Here is a 21,351-nt window from a genome sequence, read left to right as displayed (position 1 = left end):
CAAGAAGCATAAGAAAAGCACTTAGAGGTTGTGCTTGGGGTGGTCAGCTATCTAGGTCAGAAGAGGTAAAAGTTGCTGTTTTCAAAAACTGGTCTTCCTTCCAGCCATCTTGTGGTTTGTCTTCTCTGTGAGAGTCTCGTGGGCTGCTTTGCTTTTGGGTTTTTTTCTAGGATGCTGAACATACCCCGACTCAAGCTGCAGGCATGGAGTGTCTTTCAGAAAAGGTGGTTTGAATTAACCACCCTAGAGTATAGAACACCCTCTGCCTGAGGACATAGCAGTGTGTGACTGTGAGCATTTGGTAGTTAAAAGGAGGGTTGTACCCAAAGTGAATTAACTCACACATCAGGCCCTGAAAAGATCAGCTCTACACCCAGAATGCCAGGCAAACAGTGGAGTTTGAAGTGCATGGAAGCAGGAGAACTAAATGGGAAAGACAGACTTTTGGTATCCAGGCAGTATTTTCTCACCAGCAGATCTCAGAGTGCTTTCCAAAGCCTGGTAAGAACAAGGATGTGTGGGGTCAGATGAACCCTGGAGTGAGTGCTTCATTTTCAGTCACACATTCCAGATCTCGGCTCAAATATTTTTGTGTTAGGTTTCTTTCAGAAAAGTACAGAAAGACCCTGGAGCCAGAAATACTGTAAAAAACATGCAGGATAATTAACAACCTCCTGAAAACATGTGCAACTTTAATAAAACTTGAACTCCAGTTCCTTCCCACAGGTGGAGTCCAGCAGTACTGTAGGCAATATGCACAATTAAGCTATTTTTATGCCTCCTCATCTAAAAATGTGAGTGTTAAAACACATGTAGGTAAAGCAAATGGAAAGCTTAAACTTGCCTGCGTGCCATGCTCATTTGAACTCGCTGCATTAGCCTGGATAGCTGCTGAGCAGTGTGTGCTCCAGCAAAGGCTTTGCAGAGGGAAATGTCTTCACCTACAAACCTGGCTTCTTAAAAAGCCCTATGACTTTGCAGCTCCAGAAGATATTGACTTTCTCTGCCAACCACAAAGGGGAATAAATGACTCTGGGAGGGCTTAAGTAATTATACAAAGTGCCTGGATCAACTTTTCCATGGGGATCCTGTAGCTACTGGTCTGATGGCTTAATAATGTGCTTCTGAAATGGCTGCTTTCCACTGCTGTTTCTCTCTGGGGCCAGATTTCCAGCAAGACTCCTTAGCTGCCCTTGCAGAACTGGCAGGATGATGCTTGCTGGACTCTTGGTGCGTGTGAAGGAGCCAACATTAACTTTTCCATAGGAAAACCTGCAGGTATGGCAGAGCTGGGCTATGCTGCCCCAGCAGCAATCCTTGAAAAAGAGGATGACTCAGAAAATCTTAGGTCACTTCCTTGCTCCCCACCCTTCACTGCTGCTCCCTTGTCCCTCTGTCCTTCTCCCTCATCTCTTTGGAAGCTGGTGTCGCGGTGTGTGCAGGGAGGGACCACTTTGCACAGCAGGATAGTATAGTGCCAGCAACAAAATGTGTTCCTTTCATTAGGAGACCACCAGCACTTGTCCTTATTGCCTGCATTAGCTGGATCATTCACATACATGAGCCATGTGCTAATACCAGACTGTCTTGTCCCTTTTCACCTGGGTCTGGTTCATGGCTAGAGCCTGATGAAGAATGGCCTTTCCTTCTGTTGTTCCTCGAAGGTCCATTAAATGGGAAGCTATGTACAGATGTGGGCTGTCCCAGTTTACTTTGCATGGGCTGCTTGGCAAGATGTGAGGGGCAGATTACTTTAGGTGTTCCGATGTTCTTGCTAAGGAAATGGCAATTTCTGGTCCTTGGAAAGGAAAGTTGGAAGTAACTTGTCTTAGGATGGAAATGAGCAATTCTGCAGTTACATTGGGAAATAACTATTGGTGAAGCTGATCTCAGACCTTTTCAGATACTGTGAGAAGCATTGGATCTTGGCCTTTTCCACTGTTATGGAAAGAAAGTCCCCATAATGGAATGGAACAGTTACAGAACAGAATGATCCCAGAATAAAGATGTTTTTTCCTCTGTATTCCATAACCACTGTGATCTCGGGCTGCGAGTCCATACACTGAGAGGACGCTATCGACTGGAGAATGGGCATGTTATATAATGTCTATTATACATTCAGTGTGTTTATATAAATGCACATTTCTTATGTAACTGTGTCACCAGGAAAACAGTGAGGTTGGACAAGTTGGTTTCTCCTGCTGTTGCTGCTCTGCTTTGCTTGTTGATTCTTGAGCACTGTCACAAGACACTGGAGTCTGTGCTACTGCTGTGTGTGCCCAAGTGAATCTCTTCTTTTCAAAAGCTCCATTCACTTTGGGTTTTTCTGTTTTTCTCGACTGCTGTTTCTTTTTTAAAATGTAATATTTGGCTGAAAGCCTTTGGTGTTGCTTTCACAAACTCAGGAGTAATCTGGTTAGTATGTACTAGGGACTGACAGTTGACTAGCACAGTGTTCAGTTGCTGTGCTTTTTAACTTGAAATAACATCCAGGGCAGCCTCCTCCAGTGATGTAAAAGACCTGGTAAAGAAATGCCAACTGTCAGTTTGATATTTGGTCTGCTCTGCTCTGACATAAGCCTTTCTGACAGCTCAGACCAGTGTCCTTCATATTCCAAATTAATCCAAAATTTCTCATGATGATGAAAGGGAAAGAAATTGCTTTAGAGTGCAGGTTTCCTGCTCTGAACATCCTTGACTAACCCTGCTGACACCAGAGAATTACCACCTACTCAGACTTGCCCATCTGCTCTTGATGTAGCTCTGAGCCCAAGACATTCTTATTTGCATTCCAGTGGTTTTGCCATCCAAGATCTCTGTATCTAAGTCTCCATGTTGTCTGTCCAAAATAAGAAAAACTTACTATTTTTACAGGGAGCCTTAAATTTTCTAGATTGAGAGCAAGGGAACAGGGCCAAGAGGTTAGATCAACTAGGTAGACAATTGTATTGCAAGGGATCTTCTGCCCAACAGTCCCACAACAGTATCTGGAACAGAAGAGTAGCCCAAAGCTTCTGGTTTACTTTTCACATGTTCCAGAAAGGATCTGATCTATAGTGTAGGTATCCCTTTGTAAGGTTAGAAGGAATAATGTGCCATCCTTTCTCCCCCAGCTGTACAGCAAGCTGAGTTCTAGCAGAAACACCCTTGGCAGCGGGCGAGAGGTGCAGAGGGACTGATGTAAATCAACTTCTCTGTCTTTTTCTGTGGATGAGATTATCTCACAGTGGAGGAAGGATGGTGATGGATGGGTTCCCAGGGTGGAACATCAGTCTCCAGCTTTCACTTTTCTTACATCTCACTTGACCTCTCTGAGAAGTTCTCTTATCTGTGCCATGCCTTGTCTGGATTTTTCTTCCATAGCTGTCTCAATTTTCCCTTTTTGCATCCCTTCTTTGTCACTCTTATCTCAGCAGGTGGATCGAACTTGCTTCTCTAGACCAGGAACTGATGCAAACATCCAGGTCATCTGAATGAAAAGAATAGGGATGTCATTGCATCTAAAAATAATCCCAGTACTTGCTAGGTGATATATTTGGCCCTGGACTTGCTCAGCAGCCTGGATTTATTTCCAATTAGAGTCTGACTCTAGATAGAAGAATGGGTGTTGCTCCAGGGGATAACTCAGTTCAAGCCTCTGAAGAAACCCTGGCCCCCAAAAATATAAAATTTCTAGTCTTAGTGTACAGGAGAAAGAGTTTAGAAACACAGTTCTTGCCTTACAAAAATCTCTAAATTGACTCGCTAAGTTCTGTTTTCTGTTATTCTTGACAGTGGCCGGTGCTGGTTGTCTGTGAGCCCTGCCCAGTGTTCTTTCAAAGTATTTAAAAATACGTATTTCACTCAGGAGGCTTTCTTCAGGAAATAAAAAAACCAAAACCTTTTCTCCTCCCTTTGGAAGGACCTCAGAGCACCCATAAAGTTTTCAGCCCTCATGCTCCAGGCACAGATAAGTCTCCCATTGCTCCAAGATGTTCTCCTCACGTCAGGGACTTAAATGCATTTGGCAACTCTTAAACATATCAGGGATTGGGAAGAATCATATTCTCACTGTCAGTTTGGGTAGCAGCAGCATCCAAATGCTGTGAGAGTTTTGGGGGAGTTTTTTCCAAGCTTTATACTGGATTACGTTATCTATTAAAAGCAGCTATTTTTATGCTGAACTGTTGCCATGACCTGTATTTCACAACCTGCACGTATACTCTGAAAAAAAAATATTATCTTGCACTCAAAAGATGTTTCAGTGAAAGCTCCATGAAATTCTGTGCAAAATCTCATTACCTTCTTGCTTGGGTTTTCGGTTTGTTTCAGTTTAGAGAGGTGTTTATTTCTTGGTAGTTCCAGGTGCCAGCTTTGGTGTTCGTAATAGAGACATGACTTCTGTCAGAGCATCACAGGCCTCCTTATAGTTTACTAAACCCACTCCACAGAGAATGTGTGAAGGACAGAGGTGGAAAATAATGAAAGTATTCTCTGAGTCACTGGTGAACCCAAGGACAGAAGTTGAGCATCCTTAGTTTCCAGTACTCTGCCCCTGCCACCAGAAAACACGACTTGCACTTGTGACTTGTATGAGGTATTCAGGAGAAGCTTTGCATTCTTTAAGCAATTAAGGTGGAAGAGGAAGCCATTAAACTGATATCCAGCTGAAATATTTAATTTATTTAGTAGCTATTAGAAGCAACTTAGAGATGCCCTTATCCATGACTTGAAATAACTAGAGGAAAATGGGTTGTGTGCCTTTCCTTGTGGCTAAGAGATATGAGGGTTTTGGTATTCTTGAGGAGTGAAGAGGAAGGAGTCTGACTTACTTTTTTCTTACAAGCTTTAGAAGAACCCAGACTCTTAGGCAGTAGCCCTGTCTTTTCCCTTGGTCTCTCCAGGAAATCTCTCTTGGAGAGCACAGGAAGCAGAAAATGCCAGTGTTAAACAGGTTGTAGTTAAAAGGCTGGTAGTGTTCAATCTGTAACCAAGACAAGCTCAGCTTTTCTAGATCCTAGTTTAATGACAGTTTCTCCAACTAAAATTTGTTTCCCATGTTAATCAACAAGGTTCCATTTTCTTAATGGCTTTTATGTCACAAATTTTCGCATTGCTCAGACAGTCCTTCAGGAAAAGCATGGCAGGCGAGAATTCATTTTTTATGTAAAAATACCAAGAAAGTACAGGGTGAGGGGAACTATAAATAACCACTGAGATGTCACAGAGTCAGTCATTTTTTCCTCCACAAGTCAGCTTTAGCAGTTAAGGTCAAGATAACATTTCCATGTCAATGGTCAGTTACATCAAAATGCTAAAACAGGGAGATTGGATGGAATTTTGGATTTTTTTCTTGTATTGTGCCCAGATTTGACCAATTTATAGTCTCCTTGGTCCGCCAGCTTTGAGTTCCAGTGCTATTTTGGTTAAGCTCTTTGCCAGAGTGGTGAGCTTGGATTGGAACATCAGGTTTATTAAAGGCTATTCACCACCAAAAGAAAAGAGAAAAGCCCACTACTTGCTGATAGTCACTTCTTTATTTCCTTTGATGTGGTTCAGTTTGACTTGAATTTTAGCCCAACAATTTGCTACACAATTTTCTTTTGTTTTGGCAAAGTTCTGATCAGTTAAAACTGCCAGTGGTGCAAAATGCCTCTCTAACAGCTTCCTCAGCGTTGCTAATTGAACTTGTAATCTCTGTGTTGTCCACAATTGTATCTAAACGAGGATCAGAGTGTACATGCTCACTGCCTGCCACATCTCCCAGCTCCATGTGAGTCTGCTGCCTGCAGAATGACACAAAGTGATCGCAACAGGACAGAACTTACAGTCCTTTATTTAGGCAAAACTCCCAGGGTGGTGTGCAAGGTTAGGCACTTCATGTTTTGAGGGAAGAGATGGATTTGATGGTAAGAACATGTAAGGCAAGCAGTTGCTACATCTACAGCACAAAGACTGGAAGCAATTGGGCATAAGGAACAGCTTTGCTTTATCCCCCAGAGCACTTTGTTCTGCAGAGCCCTGAGTTATGGTCGGTGGGTGCTCGTGCCTGACGTGTGGGTGTTAATAGTAGATAAAAGCACAGGCTATCAAAACCTGCCACATATTCTCCCCAGCCCTCAGGTGCAAAGCTAATAGAATATCACAATTTTTAAAGCTACCAAAGTTCACTGCAGCAGAAAAAGAGTCCTAACAAATCCTCGAACACACCTTGCTGCAGTCGGCAAAGCCACTGGGTGATTTCTCTCTAGGTAGTGACCACAGTGGTATGAAGCAAGACTAATCTGCTGAGGCATGGCTGCTGCTGTGTGACACAGGCCAGGGATTTCCACGGCAGCTCTGTGCCAGTTCGCCTGAGCTGCAGAAGCCTTGAACAAACTGTTTACCTCTGACGTTCTGGGAGGGATTTTGAGGGATTTCCTTCAAATTAGAAATCTTTGAAAATCAGCATCTTGCGCCAGGCGTTGTATTATGCAACGGCTTGGAATGAAGGTCTGGTCATGAACTTAGGATCTCCTTGGACTGAAGAAATCAGAGATGGAAACTGTCTTATCAGATCATCCCTCCCTGCCAAGGCAGGCTTGTCTACTATGCTCCACTGGTGCTGCTGTGCTTTAGGGATGCTCCTCCTTCCAGTGCTCCTGCCTCAGCTTAGTGCTTGAATGCTTCCTGGGCCAGATGTAGACCTGGTGTAGTGTGATCAACTTCATCTGGTCATACTGGAGGTTGTTCCTGGTGTGTGGTGTGGTTGGCAGTGCTATCAGCAAGTGTGAGCTATGCTCACCAGTATGCACAATGTACTGCTTCAGTTCTGTGGGGAGTGTGCAGCCCCTTTTTTGGTGGCTGTAAACAAGATGTGAGAAGATTTGGCATGGAGCTTCACTTTTAAAAATTACTGAAGGAACTGGAGCTGATTACCAAGATATTTAGCATTGTCCCTTTACATAGCAGTTGCTAAAGGTGCTTTCAGTTGTTTGGCTTACTATAGTATTGCATGCAACTATAATTATTGCTGTTGAAAAAATTTCATATGCATAGATTTTTTTTAGCCTCCATGTTTTTTTTTAAAGTCAACAGTAAGTTAGAAGCATTTCCACAGTATTAATATACTTTACTCTTGCAAATGGTTGTAGCCACGTTGTAGTGCTCTGAGTAACAGCTCAGATGCTGTTCCCCAGTACTGCACCTCCCAAAAGTCAGACCTGATTGACTTTTGGGATGTGTGCAAATCATTACAGATAAAAGAATTTTATTTTTGCTGTTGAGCATACTTTGTTTCCATTAAGTAACCATTTAGGCACACAGATTACTTCACAAGTATTTATCAAGCCTAACAGCATGCACTTTCTCACTGTAACCTCTATAGCCATTTTATTTACAGGCCTCCTGAAGCACAGAGCATGGGAGTGCTCTGCCTATGACAGTTACTTGGTTTTAAAGCCAGAAGTAAAATCCAGGTGTTTCATCTTCCAGCTTAGCAGTTCAGAGGACTATCCCCTCATTTGTTATGCTCCTAGGCACTGCTGTTTTAAAGGAACAAAGATCTCTGTTGTCAGAGCAAGGAATGTAGAGAAGATGAGTAGCTTTGAGTGCCAGAAAGCAGTTAAGCAATTTCCAGCATGGGGCTTCTTGTGGATTTTTAGCTGGAAGGAGTCAGTGTGATTGTGGTTGGACATTAAGCATAGTGCAGAGCAGATCATTTAACCCTGGCTTTCCTTCATCACTTTCAACTTGGTGATACTAGAAACAGATGTGGGTCTTATCTAACCTGGCACTGAACATCAGAGAAGTCACTCAGTCCCTGCCTGTGCTGTTCCAAACATTAATTACATTCACCACTAAAAATATATACCTTTCTGCAGGTAGTACAGCCAGCTCGTGTGCCTGCCAGACCCAGCAGCCTTCTCTAAGTTTCCTCTCCAGCCTTTGGTATGCTCAGACAGTGGCAAAGCCACCCCTCAGCCTTCACCTGATAAGACAGCTGTCTTAGCAAATGGAGCTCCTTCCTCCTCTCACTGTAGAGCATATTTTTATATCTGCATATCATTTGAGAAGCATTTCTCAAGCACTGTTCCATTTTCATCATGGCCTTTATGTTATTGCAGACTCAATTGCATGTCACTGTCATCTTTGCTACTAACACGAGCCATAAAATATATCAAGTCTTTCTTTAATAGCTATAGGTGAGAGAAAGGTACTCCTCCATCCTGTGTGCTGAGAAGACTTTCTGCCAGATTCACCTCCAGCTGCTCCGAGTCCAAAACTACAAAGCTGAATTCAGTTTTCCTGACAAGAAAAGCAAATTCCAGCAGAGGAAAAGCATGCCAGCCGTGGTATTGCTACTGTGCTGGGAAAGCCACTAAAAACTGAGCTGAATGGAAGAACGATTTGCAAGCCACTGAGTACAGTAACCTCCAGGGCCTGAGTCTGCACTGTGCAACTGGTAGCTGTGTGCACAGCTCAGCCCCACAGCATGCTGGCAGCATTGCAGAGTTGCCAATAATTTAATCCAGTATCTTCTTTTTCATCTCCCAGTAAAGCAAGCTATAGCAGCTAAAGAACAGCCTCACTGCTTACCACTGTGGCTGAGTTAGGTATTTTGGGGCTGTCAGGGATCACATCTCTTGCCTCAACACACTGATGCAGCTATGGCAACATGGCCTGAAGGTCAGAGCATTGGCCAAGGTGCCTCTGCAGAGATCTTCCTGGCTGAAACTGCCCCTCAGAGAGCAGCAGGAAGCGAAGGGGAGTGTCACCCACTGCCAAGCATGTGTCCAGCTGGTCAAGCTAAGTGAGAAAGATTAACGGATTCCAAAATTCTCTCCTCAAATATGCAGAAAGGAATTTCATGCTGGCTATTAGTGACTTAAATGTTCTGTTTGCCAAGATTTACCCATCTGTGGAGACACCAGTTGGGGAGGTTGGGGTGGAAATCAAGTTTTGGATTTTCCTTTTCTAACAATGCAAAAAAAGGGTTTGTAAGTGTTGAAATTACATCTTGACACTTAACCCCTACCAATGTCTGCTTTAGATTTAATTTATAATCCAACTATATATTTGCAGACCCTAAACCCAAATGAAACCATTGTAAATTTTTTCAAGTGCAGTGTTTCAATTGACCTGATCTAATTTGGGGTTTATAAATTCACCAGACTTCTTGAGATTAAAGTGTTCTGTCTTCACTTAAGTATGGAAACATTTTTAAGCCTCAAAAATCATCCCACAAAAGGGAAAATGTCTGCTCTCCTTGCAGTCTGAGGAAATGAAGGATGGAGTCACAAGATTTAAAGCAAGTCACTTACCACACTTTACTAAGTTACAGTTCAACTATAGTATTTGACCATGTGCCTGTTTTTAGCACAACAGTCACTTTTGATTCATGCAGCTTAATACAGTCTCCTCTGCTCAGTCACTCCAAAAAATGTGTTTCTTCTGCAGTGCTCACAGAAAGTGAGTTCATATCCCCATGCATGAGTTGCCAGTGTAATTTATTCCAGCAACTTCCCTCCCCACTCCCAGCAAAATAAGCAATACCATGCTCATGTCCCTGTGCGTGAGCTCTCCTTGGACTGCTGTTCGGAGTGCAGGAGAGATTATTTATGTTCATTAGAGCTCGGAATGAATTGCCAATACAGAAGAAGCAATGACTAATCTGTATGGCTTTTCTTCTGCACTCATTGCTAGGTGATTGTGGGAGGGTCCTTGTGCTGCAGCACAAAATTGTGAGTTACTGCTGTCACCCAAAATTTGGTAATGAGGGGTTATAATCTGCAGCACTGGGGAAGCGTCATGAGCTGCAGCCCATAGGCTGTCACTGCACCTCTGCTCCCCAAAGTTGTTTGTTGTCTTGCCATCTGGGCTGTGATGTTTTCAGGAGGGGATTCAAACACTTCCAGTCTTCAGTGGCTCTTGCACTCCACAAGGCTTTCCCAGGAGTCTGGGTTTTCACTTCATGTCCTATGCTTAAACCTAATATCTGCAGAGCAACTCGCTTTGGCTTTCTGTGGTTTCTGAAGGGACAGGTGTTGCTATTGGGAGGTCAAATACCTCAAACTTAACTACCACCACCACTCACTGCTAGATGCTTGTTCACACTTTGCCACTGATTCTGCTGTACATATTTAAGTCTCTTAGTTTTTGCTTGCAAGCTGATGCTTGATGTCCTGGTCATTTCAGTTCTTTCTTTGTGCTTTAGTGTATCTTTGTTGGGGTTGTTTATCTTGCTGATATTTTAGGGTGCATTATTCTCTCCACATGAAGTTCTTTTTCTTTACCATGGATAAGTAGTTCTCCCCTCAACAGAGTTGGCCTTTAACATTGGGCCAACCTTCCGTTTAGAAATGGATGGTTCCTTCATTATGCTTTTCAAACCCAAGAAAATTAGTCAGATTTGGAGACACAAGTGTGTTCTCTAAAAAAGAAGGGCACTCCCTGCTACTTAGCCAAAAATGTGGGAAAAGGATGGTAAACTTTCCCCTCAGTATGTATTGGATTTGTGGTTCATATTCTTATGACATGAACTTGACCACAGCCCCTAGGTCTGATGTTTCCCAGCTGTTTCTTATCTATCTTCTCTGTGCCTTGCCTTGGCCCTCTGTGTAGCTCATCAGATGCACTCAGGTCTACCTGTTGATTACAGAGAGGGCTGGCAACAACAACTTGAGAGAAAAGAATGAAAGTAGGGCCGTTAGGCATTTTTCTTCATCTTGTTTGGCTTTTTGAAGGTCTGGAAACTCCAGGAGGTGCTAGGAGAGTTAGCTAAACTGTGAAAGAGAACAAAATCAAGAAGCCAAACTTATAATCCTGCAGGGATGCTGTTCCCATAATGTGCAGAAATACCTTTGTGCAGGTTGTTAGCTGCTGGGGCAGCACTTAGGCATGTGGGATAACCTGATTAGAGAATCAAAGAAAACCCTGTTAGCTCCACAGGCCAAATCCTGCCTTACAGCAACCTGATGTCAAATGGGTGTGAATCAAGGAAGCTTTCCCTTTGGCATCATCTGGTAACACCTTGAAGAGAAAGGTCTGAGCCAGGGTTCTAGCAAGGAGACAGGCTTAAGCAAATACACTCCCAGACAGGGAGTGAGCTGGAGTCTGAAACTAATGACTTTGTTTTTCCTCACTGGTACAGGCTTGGAAGGATGAAAAGAATAAATTTTTCAGGTCTGATTTTTCAGGCTCAATCAGGAGTTGGTTAATTTTAAATGCTTGTCTGACTTAGCTATGAGAATGTCAAACAGTGTGACTGAGCTGAGATTTGGAAACAGAAGATAGGTGTTTTCTGAAGGCATAATCCAGAAGGGTGATTGCCTGCTGTCCTGGTCACTGCAAAGCTCCCACCAAAGACAGTTAACATGAGATGTCAGACAAGATGGTTGTAATGATGCCTTGTGGTCTTAAACTCTGTCTCTGTAATGTGTGAGCAGGAATTCTATCAGATACGTAGTGAGAGCAGTTCCAGGCCATGCTGTTTGGCACTAAATCCCTTTGCAGGGTGGATTGTCACTGCAGGTTGCTGCTCTGTTCACAGTCCTAGGTTGGTTGTGCTCAGTGCTGCTGTCTGGAGCACTGGTATGTAGGCTGTGGTAGCAGACCAAGGGAACTGCTGAGCAGATCAGCCCCCAACGTGGAGGTAGGCCATGAAACTCCCAGTCATGTTGTGGGTCATCAACGTTTATCAGAATTCAAAAATCAACCAGGAAAGTCTATAGGAGAAACATCCACTTAAGGCAAAGCATGAGGAAGCCAAGCTCTGTTTCAGGAGGTCCCTAAACCAGAAATTGGTGGAGACTGGAATCATGTCCTAAGGAATTGTTGTGTTTTGCTTGCCCTGTTCTCATACATTGGCCTCTGTTGTTGGCAACTGTTGGAAATGAAGCAAGCAGTGACTTGGTGAGGAAAACGCTCCATACCTGCACATATTCAGAAGATGTCATAGCAAATGCCTTTTGAATGACACAATCTTCCATCAGTATAAGCAGGTATGCTGCACTCCTTCCTTGGCAGAAAAATACAGAGAACAGCATGGATGTGGACTGAGATGATGTGATCTGTTTATGCAAAGCAAAATGGTAAATTTGCCAGGTTACTTTTCCAAGGAGAAAATTACTGACCTTGCTTTTTCTGGCATAGCAGCTGCCATTATAATGATGATGATGGTGACAGCAACCAGACAGAAAGGCCAGCAGTCATTCTTTCCTGCCCATTATTACAAGGTATAAAGCGAAATTCAGTCTGAATTCAATGCTAGTCTGTCTGTGCTCTCTTTACAAGCATATGAGGCAGTTCTCATACGGCTTGAAATTCAGGACTTTGCATATCAACCTTCCCCAAAACAATCCTTTTGATCTTCTGGTATGAACCTGTGTACTGCTATGTTTGTACCTTACCAGCGATGTGCAGCCCAGAGAAAATGTCTGATAAAAAATATGTGAGTGTAGAAGTAACCTTCCTGAGCTTCTTGGTGATTCATCTCCTGACAATACATTTTGGCTGCACATGTAAGGGCTGGATCTTGCCCCTGAGAATATTGGCTCAAGGAAGGAATAACAATGCGGTCAGTCAAAGCACAAAATTCCCTGGGAATTTTGTTGCATGAGGAAGCAGAAGAACTTTACCCTTCCTGTGTTTGTCAACATGATCTGCCTTCCAGCAGCTTTTTATATTTATCCCATTAGATTTTTTCCTTTTTTCCCCCTCTCTATTCCTATCTATCTAAATCAGTAGTGTCATCCATAATCAATAGTGTAATTCTAGACTTTTCTACCTCATCCAAGATGCAAACACTGATTGATAACATTATTTGATAACTTCAGGTGCATCAAGGAAGAATAGTGGTGATGTTTGCTTTCCTAAAGTCCAGTGAAATGACGCAAATCATTGACACAGAGTTACTGTTTGCACCCTCCATTCTTGGCATGCATCTTTAAGGTGCTTGGTTTGGAAGGGTACGTTGCCCAGTTGGTGTCAGAAGGGCTGGTGTGGCTCACAGACAACCATCAGAAACAAATTTATCTTGGTGTTTCTATAATTAACTGCAAGGGTGAGTGAGGGTTGAAATGAGATGAATCATTTCATGGACCCCACTTGAAAGGTGGGAATTTTTTTGGCTCCAGTACTTTAGGAGCAGGCCAGTATGTAAAACCTGTGCAGCAAGGATCATGGCCTCAGAGCTGGCATTTCAGAGTCATCATGAGCCAGAGATAAATGAACCATTTAAGTCATCCTGAACTCCTGTCCATGCAATGCTTTCACTGCAGCCACTGCTTTGTTCTCTCCCCAGACTCAACAGTAGTCTCTGTGGAGGGGAAAGGAAGATCAAGATTTTCTTACAAGGCAGATAAAGATCCTTTATGGGAGCTGTATTGGCAGAGCAGTTAGGAGGTCTCTGTGTAGCCCCAGGAGTTTGCACTTCACCTTTGCACTGCCTGCTGTGGAGCTTGTCTCTAATCAACTCTGCTGCAAAAGGTCACTCAGACTGGCCAGTCCAGAGGCAAAAGCCCAGGAGTGCAGGCTGTAAAACTGCTTCACGTGCTCTTGGCTACAGAGGCTGCAGTGTCTCAGATACACCCACCTGATGGGCTATCTCTGATCATTTATCAGAGCTGCTGAGAGAAGTCTCTGGTTTGTGTTCTCACACTGTACTAAAGACTTGACCCAGGCCCTGTGCACTTATCATACTCTTTGATAACTGTTGACTGTGCTGCATTTATCTAGAAGAAATGAAAGGAAAGTACCTAGGTCTTCCAAGTAGACCAGCAGGGGCCTCCAACCCAGCTGACCTTTATAAATGTCCCAGCGAGATGGTGCTCACATCTGTTGTGTATGTTTTCTTTGCAGAATACACTGGAGCAATGCAGTGTCTGTGCAAAGCCCATCATGGAAAGGATCCTCCGAGCCACTGGGAAGGCCTATCATCCCCACTGTTTCACCTGTGTGATGTGCCATCGCAGCCTGGATGGGATTCCCTTCACCGTGGATGCTGGTGGGAACATCCACTGCATCGAGGATTTCCATAAGTATGACCTAAGCTGCTGTCAGTGCTTTGCTTATTGTCTTTTTCTTTTGTCCCTAAAAATCCTCCTTTTTCAGTATGAGCCTCCAAGAAGATCTGAACCCTCTGCCACTTCCTCCCAAGGCTCTTAAATAGTAGGCAGAGCTTTGCTCCAAGAAGGCTCACTGTGGCATAAAAGATTAATTGGTTAGGGGCCAATGCTGCTTGATCTCTGTTTTGCTTACAGCTGAATTCATGGCTAACCTCTGTGCCTCTCTGTTCTAAGTGTTCTGCATTCCCCCTGCCTTCCCCTGCACTCAGTATGTGCATGTTTCTCCTCACTGCCTGTACCTGCACTTTCACATCAGCCTCTCTCTGCTTCTTCCACCAAGCAATTAAGAGAGGTCCTGTCCTGCTGCACTCTGCAGGTGTTTGCTTACCAGCTTGGAGGGATCTCAGTGGCCACAGGCTGCTCACATCTCCTTTTGTTTCTAGTTGCTAATTAGCTTTTTTAAGCTGCTAAAAATACAGCCCTGGTAATAATTTATAGTGAAACTGCTATTTAAAGTAAGTTGAAAGGTATAGTTGCAAGTAATTTCTGTCACTGCCATGTTACCACCCCCATCATCACAACTAATCTAGGGAAGACTGGTAGATATAATCAGAGCACAAATGTTTCCCCTGTATGGGAAAGACAGATACATTACACCCCTCAATTAAAAGATGAAATCAATACTGACAAATGTGAGTTTACATCTCAACCATTTATCTCTTAATTTCTAAGGGGGTAGACTTAATTAGAGCCTTGTGACATCAGTGTGTGGGTCTGAAAGCTCAAAGAAGCAGGCTGTCTTGACAGAAAGGGAAGCAGCCACGATCAACTGGCATGTTAGAATCCAACACAAGGATGTTCCCTGTAGCTCAGCTAGGCTGGGTTAATTGGCAGCTGCTGTGTTGCCTTGCCTTTCTGTGTCACCAGTTGTGTGTAAAGTAGAATGCAGTCCTGAGCACAGGCCTAACCAGAAGGTTAATGGACCATTCAGGCTTCTGAAGGGTTTCCCTCACACCCACTTATGATTTGGAGACTGCTCCTTCCTCAAGTTCCACAGGCCAGGGACTCACATGCTTGCAGGAGAAAGGTTGGGAGCAAGAGCTGATGTCCCATATTGTAAGTCTTTTGGTGGTGACTGCATGTGGACCTCAAGGCTCTGAGAAGTTGGAGGCTGTCAATACAAGGGAAGGACTAAAAAATCATTGAGGGGAAGATGATGGGAATAGCACAAGACCCAGTGTGACACTCAGAATGTCTTTGGCCAGCCACACATTTCATGGCACTTCAGCCAGCCCAGTTTTCATTGATTAGGATGACATGTCATCCCTGTCTGGAAGTTGAGTGTTCTACATCTACATCCTCTTGATAAAATAAACTGTAGCTGATGCTCATACTGTCACTCAGCTACCCCCTGAGCTCAGGCCCTGCAGTAGCATCTCTGGGTCCTGGGAGTTCATATTTGGCTCATAATGAATTTCCCACAGTAGCCTGGACAAAGAAATGTTCAAGTATTTTATAAGTACCACATTTGAGCTAAATGGCACAAGGAAGCTCCTGCATGAAGCAGCAGCACATAATTAATTGCGATTACAGCTCTGGTCATATCATGATCCATTTAAGTTATTTTTCAGAGCTCTTGCTATAGCCACTGTTTAATTCATTTCTTCGTTAGATCGCAGCAACACAGACATCTTTCATCTGCTGCCAGTGAAATTAATATTTTTCTTTATTCCTAGTACAGATAGATTTTTTTTTCTTTTTCTAAGCTAGTTAATTCTGAGGTGGTTCATGTGGCAGGCTGGGTGGCAGAGTCAATCTTTACTAGGCATTTCAGAAGAGAAGGGCCTTTGATCTCCTCGTGTTCTGATGTTTGCCATAAGCTTTGCCCTCTGTCATTCCATAGCCCCTGACCCCAGCTCTCATTATGTGGCAGCAGATTCTATAGGTGTAAGTTTCCTTTCTTTGTGAGCAGAATTTGCAGCTAGGGAATTAGTACCAATAGGTTTTGAAGCAAAAACAGCACATAATGATTCACCACAGGCTAAATGTTCCCAAGCATCCTCCCCATGTGCCTAGGTGCAGAGATGGCCACTTTTCATGGGAACTTGGGGGAGCAAAACCAGAGGTAATAGAGAACACAGGTGAATTAGCCAGAAGGGCATACTGTGGGCAACATAAGGGGAAAATGAAAGGCCTGTGCTTCTCTTGATCCCTGAGCTGACCCTGATTCAAGTCAGTCCCTTCACGCAGTGAGTTATTGTCACTATACAATTCTAACTCAGGCTGACTGGAAGAAAGAGCATTGGTGTCTGCACCCAGACCTGTTCCCTTTTAAACCTGGGCAACCCACTAATGGATAACTGAGAGTGGGTTTTAGGTAGAAAACTCAGCAAGTCAGAATTGCCCTGTTGCTCATCATTTGAGAGTAAGCAGAGCCAGGAATGTGCTCCTATGTGCATAAGTGGGTAAGAAGTTTAAAGTGGATGTGGTAAACCTCAACAAATTAGTGTAGTGCAAGGCAATTGTCTTTACAATCTCTATTAAGACTTCTAACCTATTGGTTGCAATTTCAAAATTTTAATATTTTGATATTTCTATTCAAGAAATGCTCTTGAAGATCCTGGTCATCTTTCTAACCTTGGGATTTGCTTGGACTTCCTTAGAGTGAGGCTGAGGGTTATGACTGTGCATAGGTGCCACAAACGTGGCTCGTTCAACAGGCACTTTAGTTGTTAATTAGGACAAGCACAATATGCTTTGCTGTTTGTCAGATGTTCTCTAAGTCCTCTCCTAATAGTGTGCTTCTAAATATCCTACAAGCTTGGAATGGGATTGTATGCCTGAAGTGCTCCTTCCTGTCCTCTTTCCAAGGAAGCAGCTGTGCAAAGCTCCAGACTGTGACATATGTGTACATACTCGTGTGTGTGTTTGCACAAATGCACACGTTTCTGGCTTGCTAGTCCAGTTAACAGAACCTTTCACTCTGAATTTGAGGATGACTGGGACTGTCTCTTCTTTCTTTAGGAAATTTGCCCCAAGATGTTCTGTGTGTAAGGAACCCATCATGCCAGCCCCAGGACAAGAAGAGACTGTACGCATTGTTGCCTTGGATCGTGACTTCCATGTCCAGTGCTACCGATGTGAGGTTGGTATTCTAGTCACGTGAAGGACAGAAAGCCATGGTTGGCTTAATTTCATCATGGCCTCATGTTATGCACACGACAGGCATACCCTGTTGTAACTCTGGCTCTACAATCAAATTACTTCGTTGACTTCAGCATGCAAGGAATTTTTCCTCATTTATATCAGCACAAATGAGAAGAAAGTCAGGTCCCTTGTTTATAACAGGTTCATTAGGAGAGCAAGAGAATGTGACTCAGGTAATTAGAGCTTAATATTTGAGAACTTCATAAATTATAGGTTGGACACAAATGTAGTCATGTTTATGTTCTTAAAATGAAAGCTAATGCATGTTAGAATTTGAGCAAGATTGTACAAGAAGCAACATATGGCTCTGGGTTGAAGAATTTTAATGGACACATAAACATGATCATTCTTTTGTGCAGTGCTTTTTGTGCTGCTTTTCTTGTTCAGTTTCATTATGCACTTCATGTAATTTTGATGGTAAGAATCTGAAGACAGAGAATAAAAATCACCTTAAAGCAATTAACATGTGGGAACATCTGTGTTAGGGAATCTTCAAGAATTCTTCAGTGCAAGTGTTACTTGTTGGATAATACATCAGCCAGATGGCAGGTTAAGAAAATTAGACCAAATATATTTCTTATCACTATTGCGGGTTTTAATAACTTTAACCAGAGAGAAGGATGGACTAAGGCTTAAAGTTCTAGACTGAAACCTGAGGCATCAGGTTCTCTTTTCAATTTAACCTTGGCTTTCAGGGTACGTAATCAGCCCATTACTTAGGCCCATTGTTTTGTAAGATGCTGGGGCATTCCTACACTCAATTTTGTAGAGCCTAGTTTGCCATACAGCACATCCCCACGCTGGCTGCTGAGATACCTAGGCTATCACACACATGCATGCCAGAAGTAGGTACAGTAGAGAACACAGGACACAGACACTCACTTGGCCTTGATCTCCATGTACCTCAACTATCTCAAAAGGAAAAACAGTGATATTCCTCTTTCCACCACTTGCTGCCAGCTATATTTACAAACACTGATTTCTGATGAAGAGACAATGGCCTCTAAACGAGCTATAATCCCTCACCACAGTTCCATCTGCAGTCTTGGGCCAAGTGATTGCTTGATCACACAGTGAGGGTTAGTTCCCACTTACCTAGCAGCTATATTTAGCCTTATATACATAGAGGCTAAGGTCTCTGGAGCAGGATTTTGGGCCTTTTAGTGGGGTTTCCATGTGCTTGTCTCTGACATCTTCCTTTCACCCACAACCTTTTTGGCCAATTGCAATACAAACACAGGTGACAGTTCTGGTAAGGGGAGACAGGCAGAGAGTTTGCTTAGCTGTCACCCCTGGCATGGAGTTTGTAACTTCATGGCATTAACTCTTCAAGAGGAGATTACCTGTAGTCAGATATTGGTACCAAACTTTCTTCCCAGTGATGCTTCTTTTTTACCCTTTTTTGAATTAATATATATGTGCTTCAGTTTGATGTTTCTCCAATGCTGAAGACCTTTGCTTCCTCGGAAATGTGAAGGGAATAATCTCCTTTTATTTTCAATTGGATTAAATTCAGCAGAGAGCTCGGGAACCCATCTTCTCTGCAGCATTGTCTCTTATCAGAAAATGGCTTAATCGTGAAAGACATCACGTCCCTCAGCTTCATGCTTTACGCTGGCTCAGGCTGGATTCTGTTACAAGGTGGAGAGTGAGGGGAGAGTTTCTTTGACTAATAGATTCTTTGCTTAATCTTGCTCTTTCTTATTTATTTTGCTCTTTCTGTTTGCTTATTTCCTAGGACTGTGGTGGCCTCCTGTCTGAAGGGGATAACCAGGGCTGTTACCCTCTGGATGGGCACATCCTTTGCAAGACCTGCAATTCTGCTCGGATCCAGGCTCTGACTGCCAAGGCCAGCACTGATCTCTGAGTATCAACTGTGACCCTCCCCAGGATGCCCATTGGGGGATATTGCACAAGCTTTGCATGATTTCTTTCCAGCCTAGGGTCTGAATCTCTTTAAAAGAAAAGAAAAAAAAAAAAGAAAAATTTTAAAAAAAAGGAAGGTAAAACTGAAAACTGGAAGGCCTTGGAACAAGAGGGCAATTCAAGAGGCCATGTTCAGACTGCCAAATGTCACAGGCATCTAATTTAGACATGACTGTTCAGCAAGTGAATCAGAGCCACTGCTGTATCTGCAGCTGATGAAGTTAAGTGGTCACAGCACCTAAGTTATCTGCCTGTAGAAGGAGGTCTGAACATGGTCCTAACTATGTTTCTGTGTTTGATTCCTGTCTCTTAAGAAGTACATGAAGGTAGAAGGTGAAAAATGGCTGAGCTAGTTCTTTTCTCCCAAGTTCTTTTGAGAACCTGACCAGCGCTCGTTGATGTCATGGGGAGCTTCCCTTTGACTTTTATAGGATATGTGTCACCAGCAGAAGTAGCTCCACCACCCTAGAAGGTGTGAGAGCAGACCCAGCATTAAGACAGACTGCAACTTTAACTGTACTGTACCTGAGTGTAGGTGTGACCTTGTATCCTTGGGACACAGATTTGTAACCTATATATTTTTTCTTAGGCCCTTAATTGTCTCCATTCCCTTCCAGTTCAATAGGGGTTTTTTTCTTTTACTTTACTATTGCATAAATCTATTCAGTAGTGATGCTTCCAATTCACAATGTATGAGCAATCACAGAAAGATGTGAGCTTGCACACACTAAACACTACACACACACGAAACACACACAAACACAGAATGTGCTTTTGATTTACCGGAGGCATAAGCTAGTCATGTCCATTGAGAAGATCTTTAAAGGATGTGGGGCTGGAAACACATTTCTGAAATCCCAGTGGTTAAAAAAAGCTAAAAATGACTACATAGAACTGAAGTGCAAAGGGATGCTCAAAAATCTTATGCCACTCCCATATACCCCATTCTAGTGGGACCACTGGCAGTGCTGGTCTCTGGCTGGATAGAGTCTCTAGCAATAAAGTCTTGTTCCATCTCCTGTTACTGCAATGGGAGGATTTTCCTTCAACTGTAACAGGGATTGAACCAGGCCCTGGAATATACCTTTCTCTGATGTTAGCACGCATGATCTGGAGTTCTCATTGGAAAAAAAAATCAAGGATTTCATTTCAACAGCAGGAAAAAATATCCTCCTAAATTCATGCTGTTGTTCAGTTTTTACGTTAAGAAAACTAAAGAAGGTATTAAACCCTTCTCTATGCCATTCCAGAAAGTAAGAATTTATTTTTCCTCTTCCGTTTTCATCCCAGCCACTTATAACTTGTCTCTGGTGAAATTCATAGCAGTAGAGTGCTGGGCCAGCAGCAGCATTTTCATCTTCAGTCCAGAATTAATACATATGTCAAGGTAAATAAAACCTGGGCACAGATAATCTGAGTTTTTTTGTGCAATGGTGGGGGTTTTAGTTTGGTTAATTAAAAACAAATCAAAAAATTAGAAATCCACAGCACTCTGAGCAGCTATAATATTCTTGTTCATGAAACCCATAATAAGTAAGGTGCAAATTACATAGTGAGGGAGTAATTTTCATATCACTGAATTGACATTAATATCTTATTTGCAGATGTAATCAAAGAAAATACCTTTCTTTGCACTTAAATTAAGAAGCAGAACTGAAACAGTTGCAGGCTGATTGACCATATAAGTGACAAACTGGCACTTTTCGAGAGTAAGCTATAAGAATTTTTTTCATTCAGTCACTGAAAAACAGTAACAGTGTGGTGCTTTCATCTTTATATGAGGCTTCCATTATAGAGAATAATTATATCCACTAACACTGAAAAGAAAAGTTAGATGAGCTGGACTGATAGGAAACAAAGAGGGAAAATTGTGATACTCACTGCAGCTCCTGCAAATGGTGCATTTCCTTTCAGTTTAGCCCTAACCTTTATTGAAGAGCACTGTGAAATTCAGTAGCTTCAGCTGTATACAGTAAATTCAAATACAGAAATACCAGTCTGAAACCTCTGTTCCTTACAGGATTTACACATTGGCAAACTCCACCAGTGTCAGGGAAGTTTCCCAAAATTCACAGCTCAAAATGAATCCTTCTTTGTAGAAGGGTGGCATCATTGAGCAAAAGAAGTTCTTCAATACCATAGGGGCTGTGCTGAAGCAGTTTGCTTTTTTATAATGGATTTCTAACCTGGCCTT

The 21,351-nt window shown here is 42.9% G+C and overlaps 1 protein-coding gene across 1 annotated transcript in view; it reads left to right on the top strand.

Moving 5' to 3' along the window:
* The window catches only part of LOC103804249 (lipoma-preferred partner homolog), a gene marked incomplete at its 5' end in the record, with an annotated part of 44,509 nt that extends 25,411 nt beyond the window's left edge, over positions 1-19,098 (top strand). The window contains 3 exons of the mRNA XM_009076848.1: positions 13,819-13,997; positions 17,049-17,169; positions 18,970-19,098. Coding sequence (XP_009075096.1) covers positions 13,819-13,997; positions 17,049-17,169; positions 18,970-19,098 — 429 coding nt within the window. The remainder of the gene's footprint in view (positions 1-13,818; positions 13,998-17,048; positions 17,170-18,969) is intronic.
* Positions 19,099-21,351: the final 2,253 nt, after the last annotated feature.

This window comes from Acanthisitta chloris, unplaced genomic scaffold (genome assembly GCF_000695815.1).
Source record: "Acanthisitta chloris isolate BGI_N310 unplaced genomic scaffold, ASM69581v1 scaffold43756, whole genome shotgun sequence".
NCBI lineage: Eukaryota > Metazoa > Chordata > Aves > Passeriformes > Acanthisittidae > Acanthisitta > Acanthisitta chloris.
Note: the sequence above shows the minus strand (reverse complement) of the source record. Positions and strands in the feature narration are given on the sequence as shown.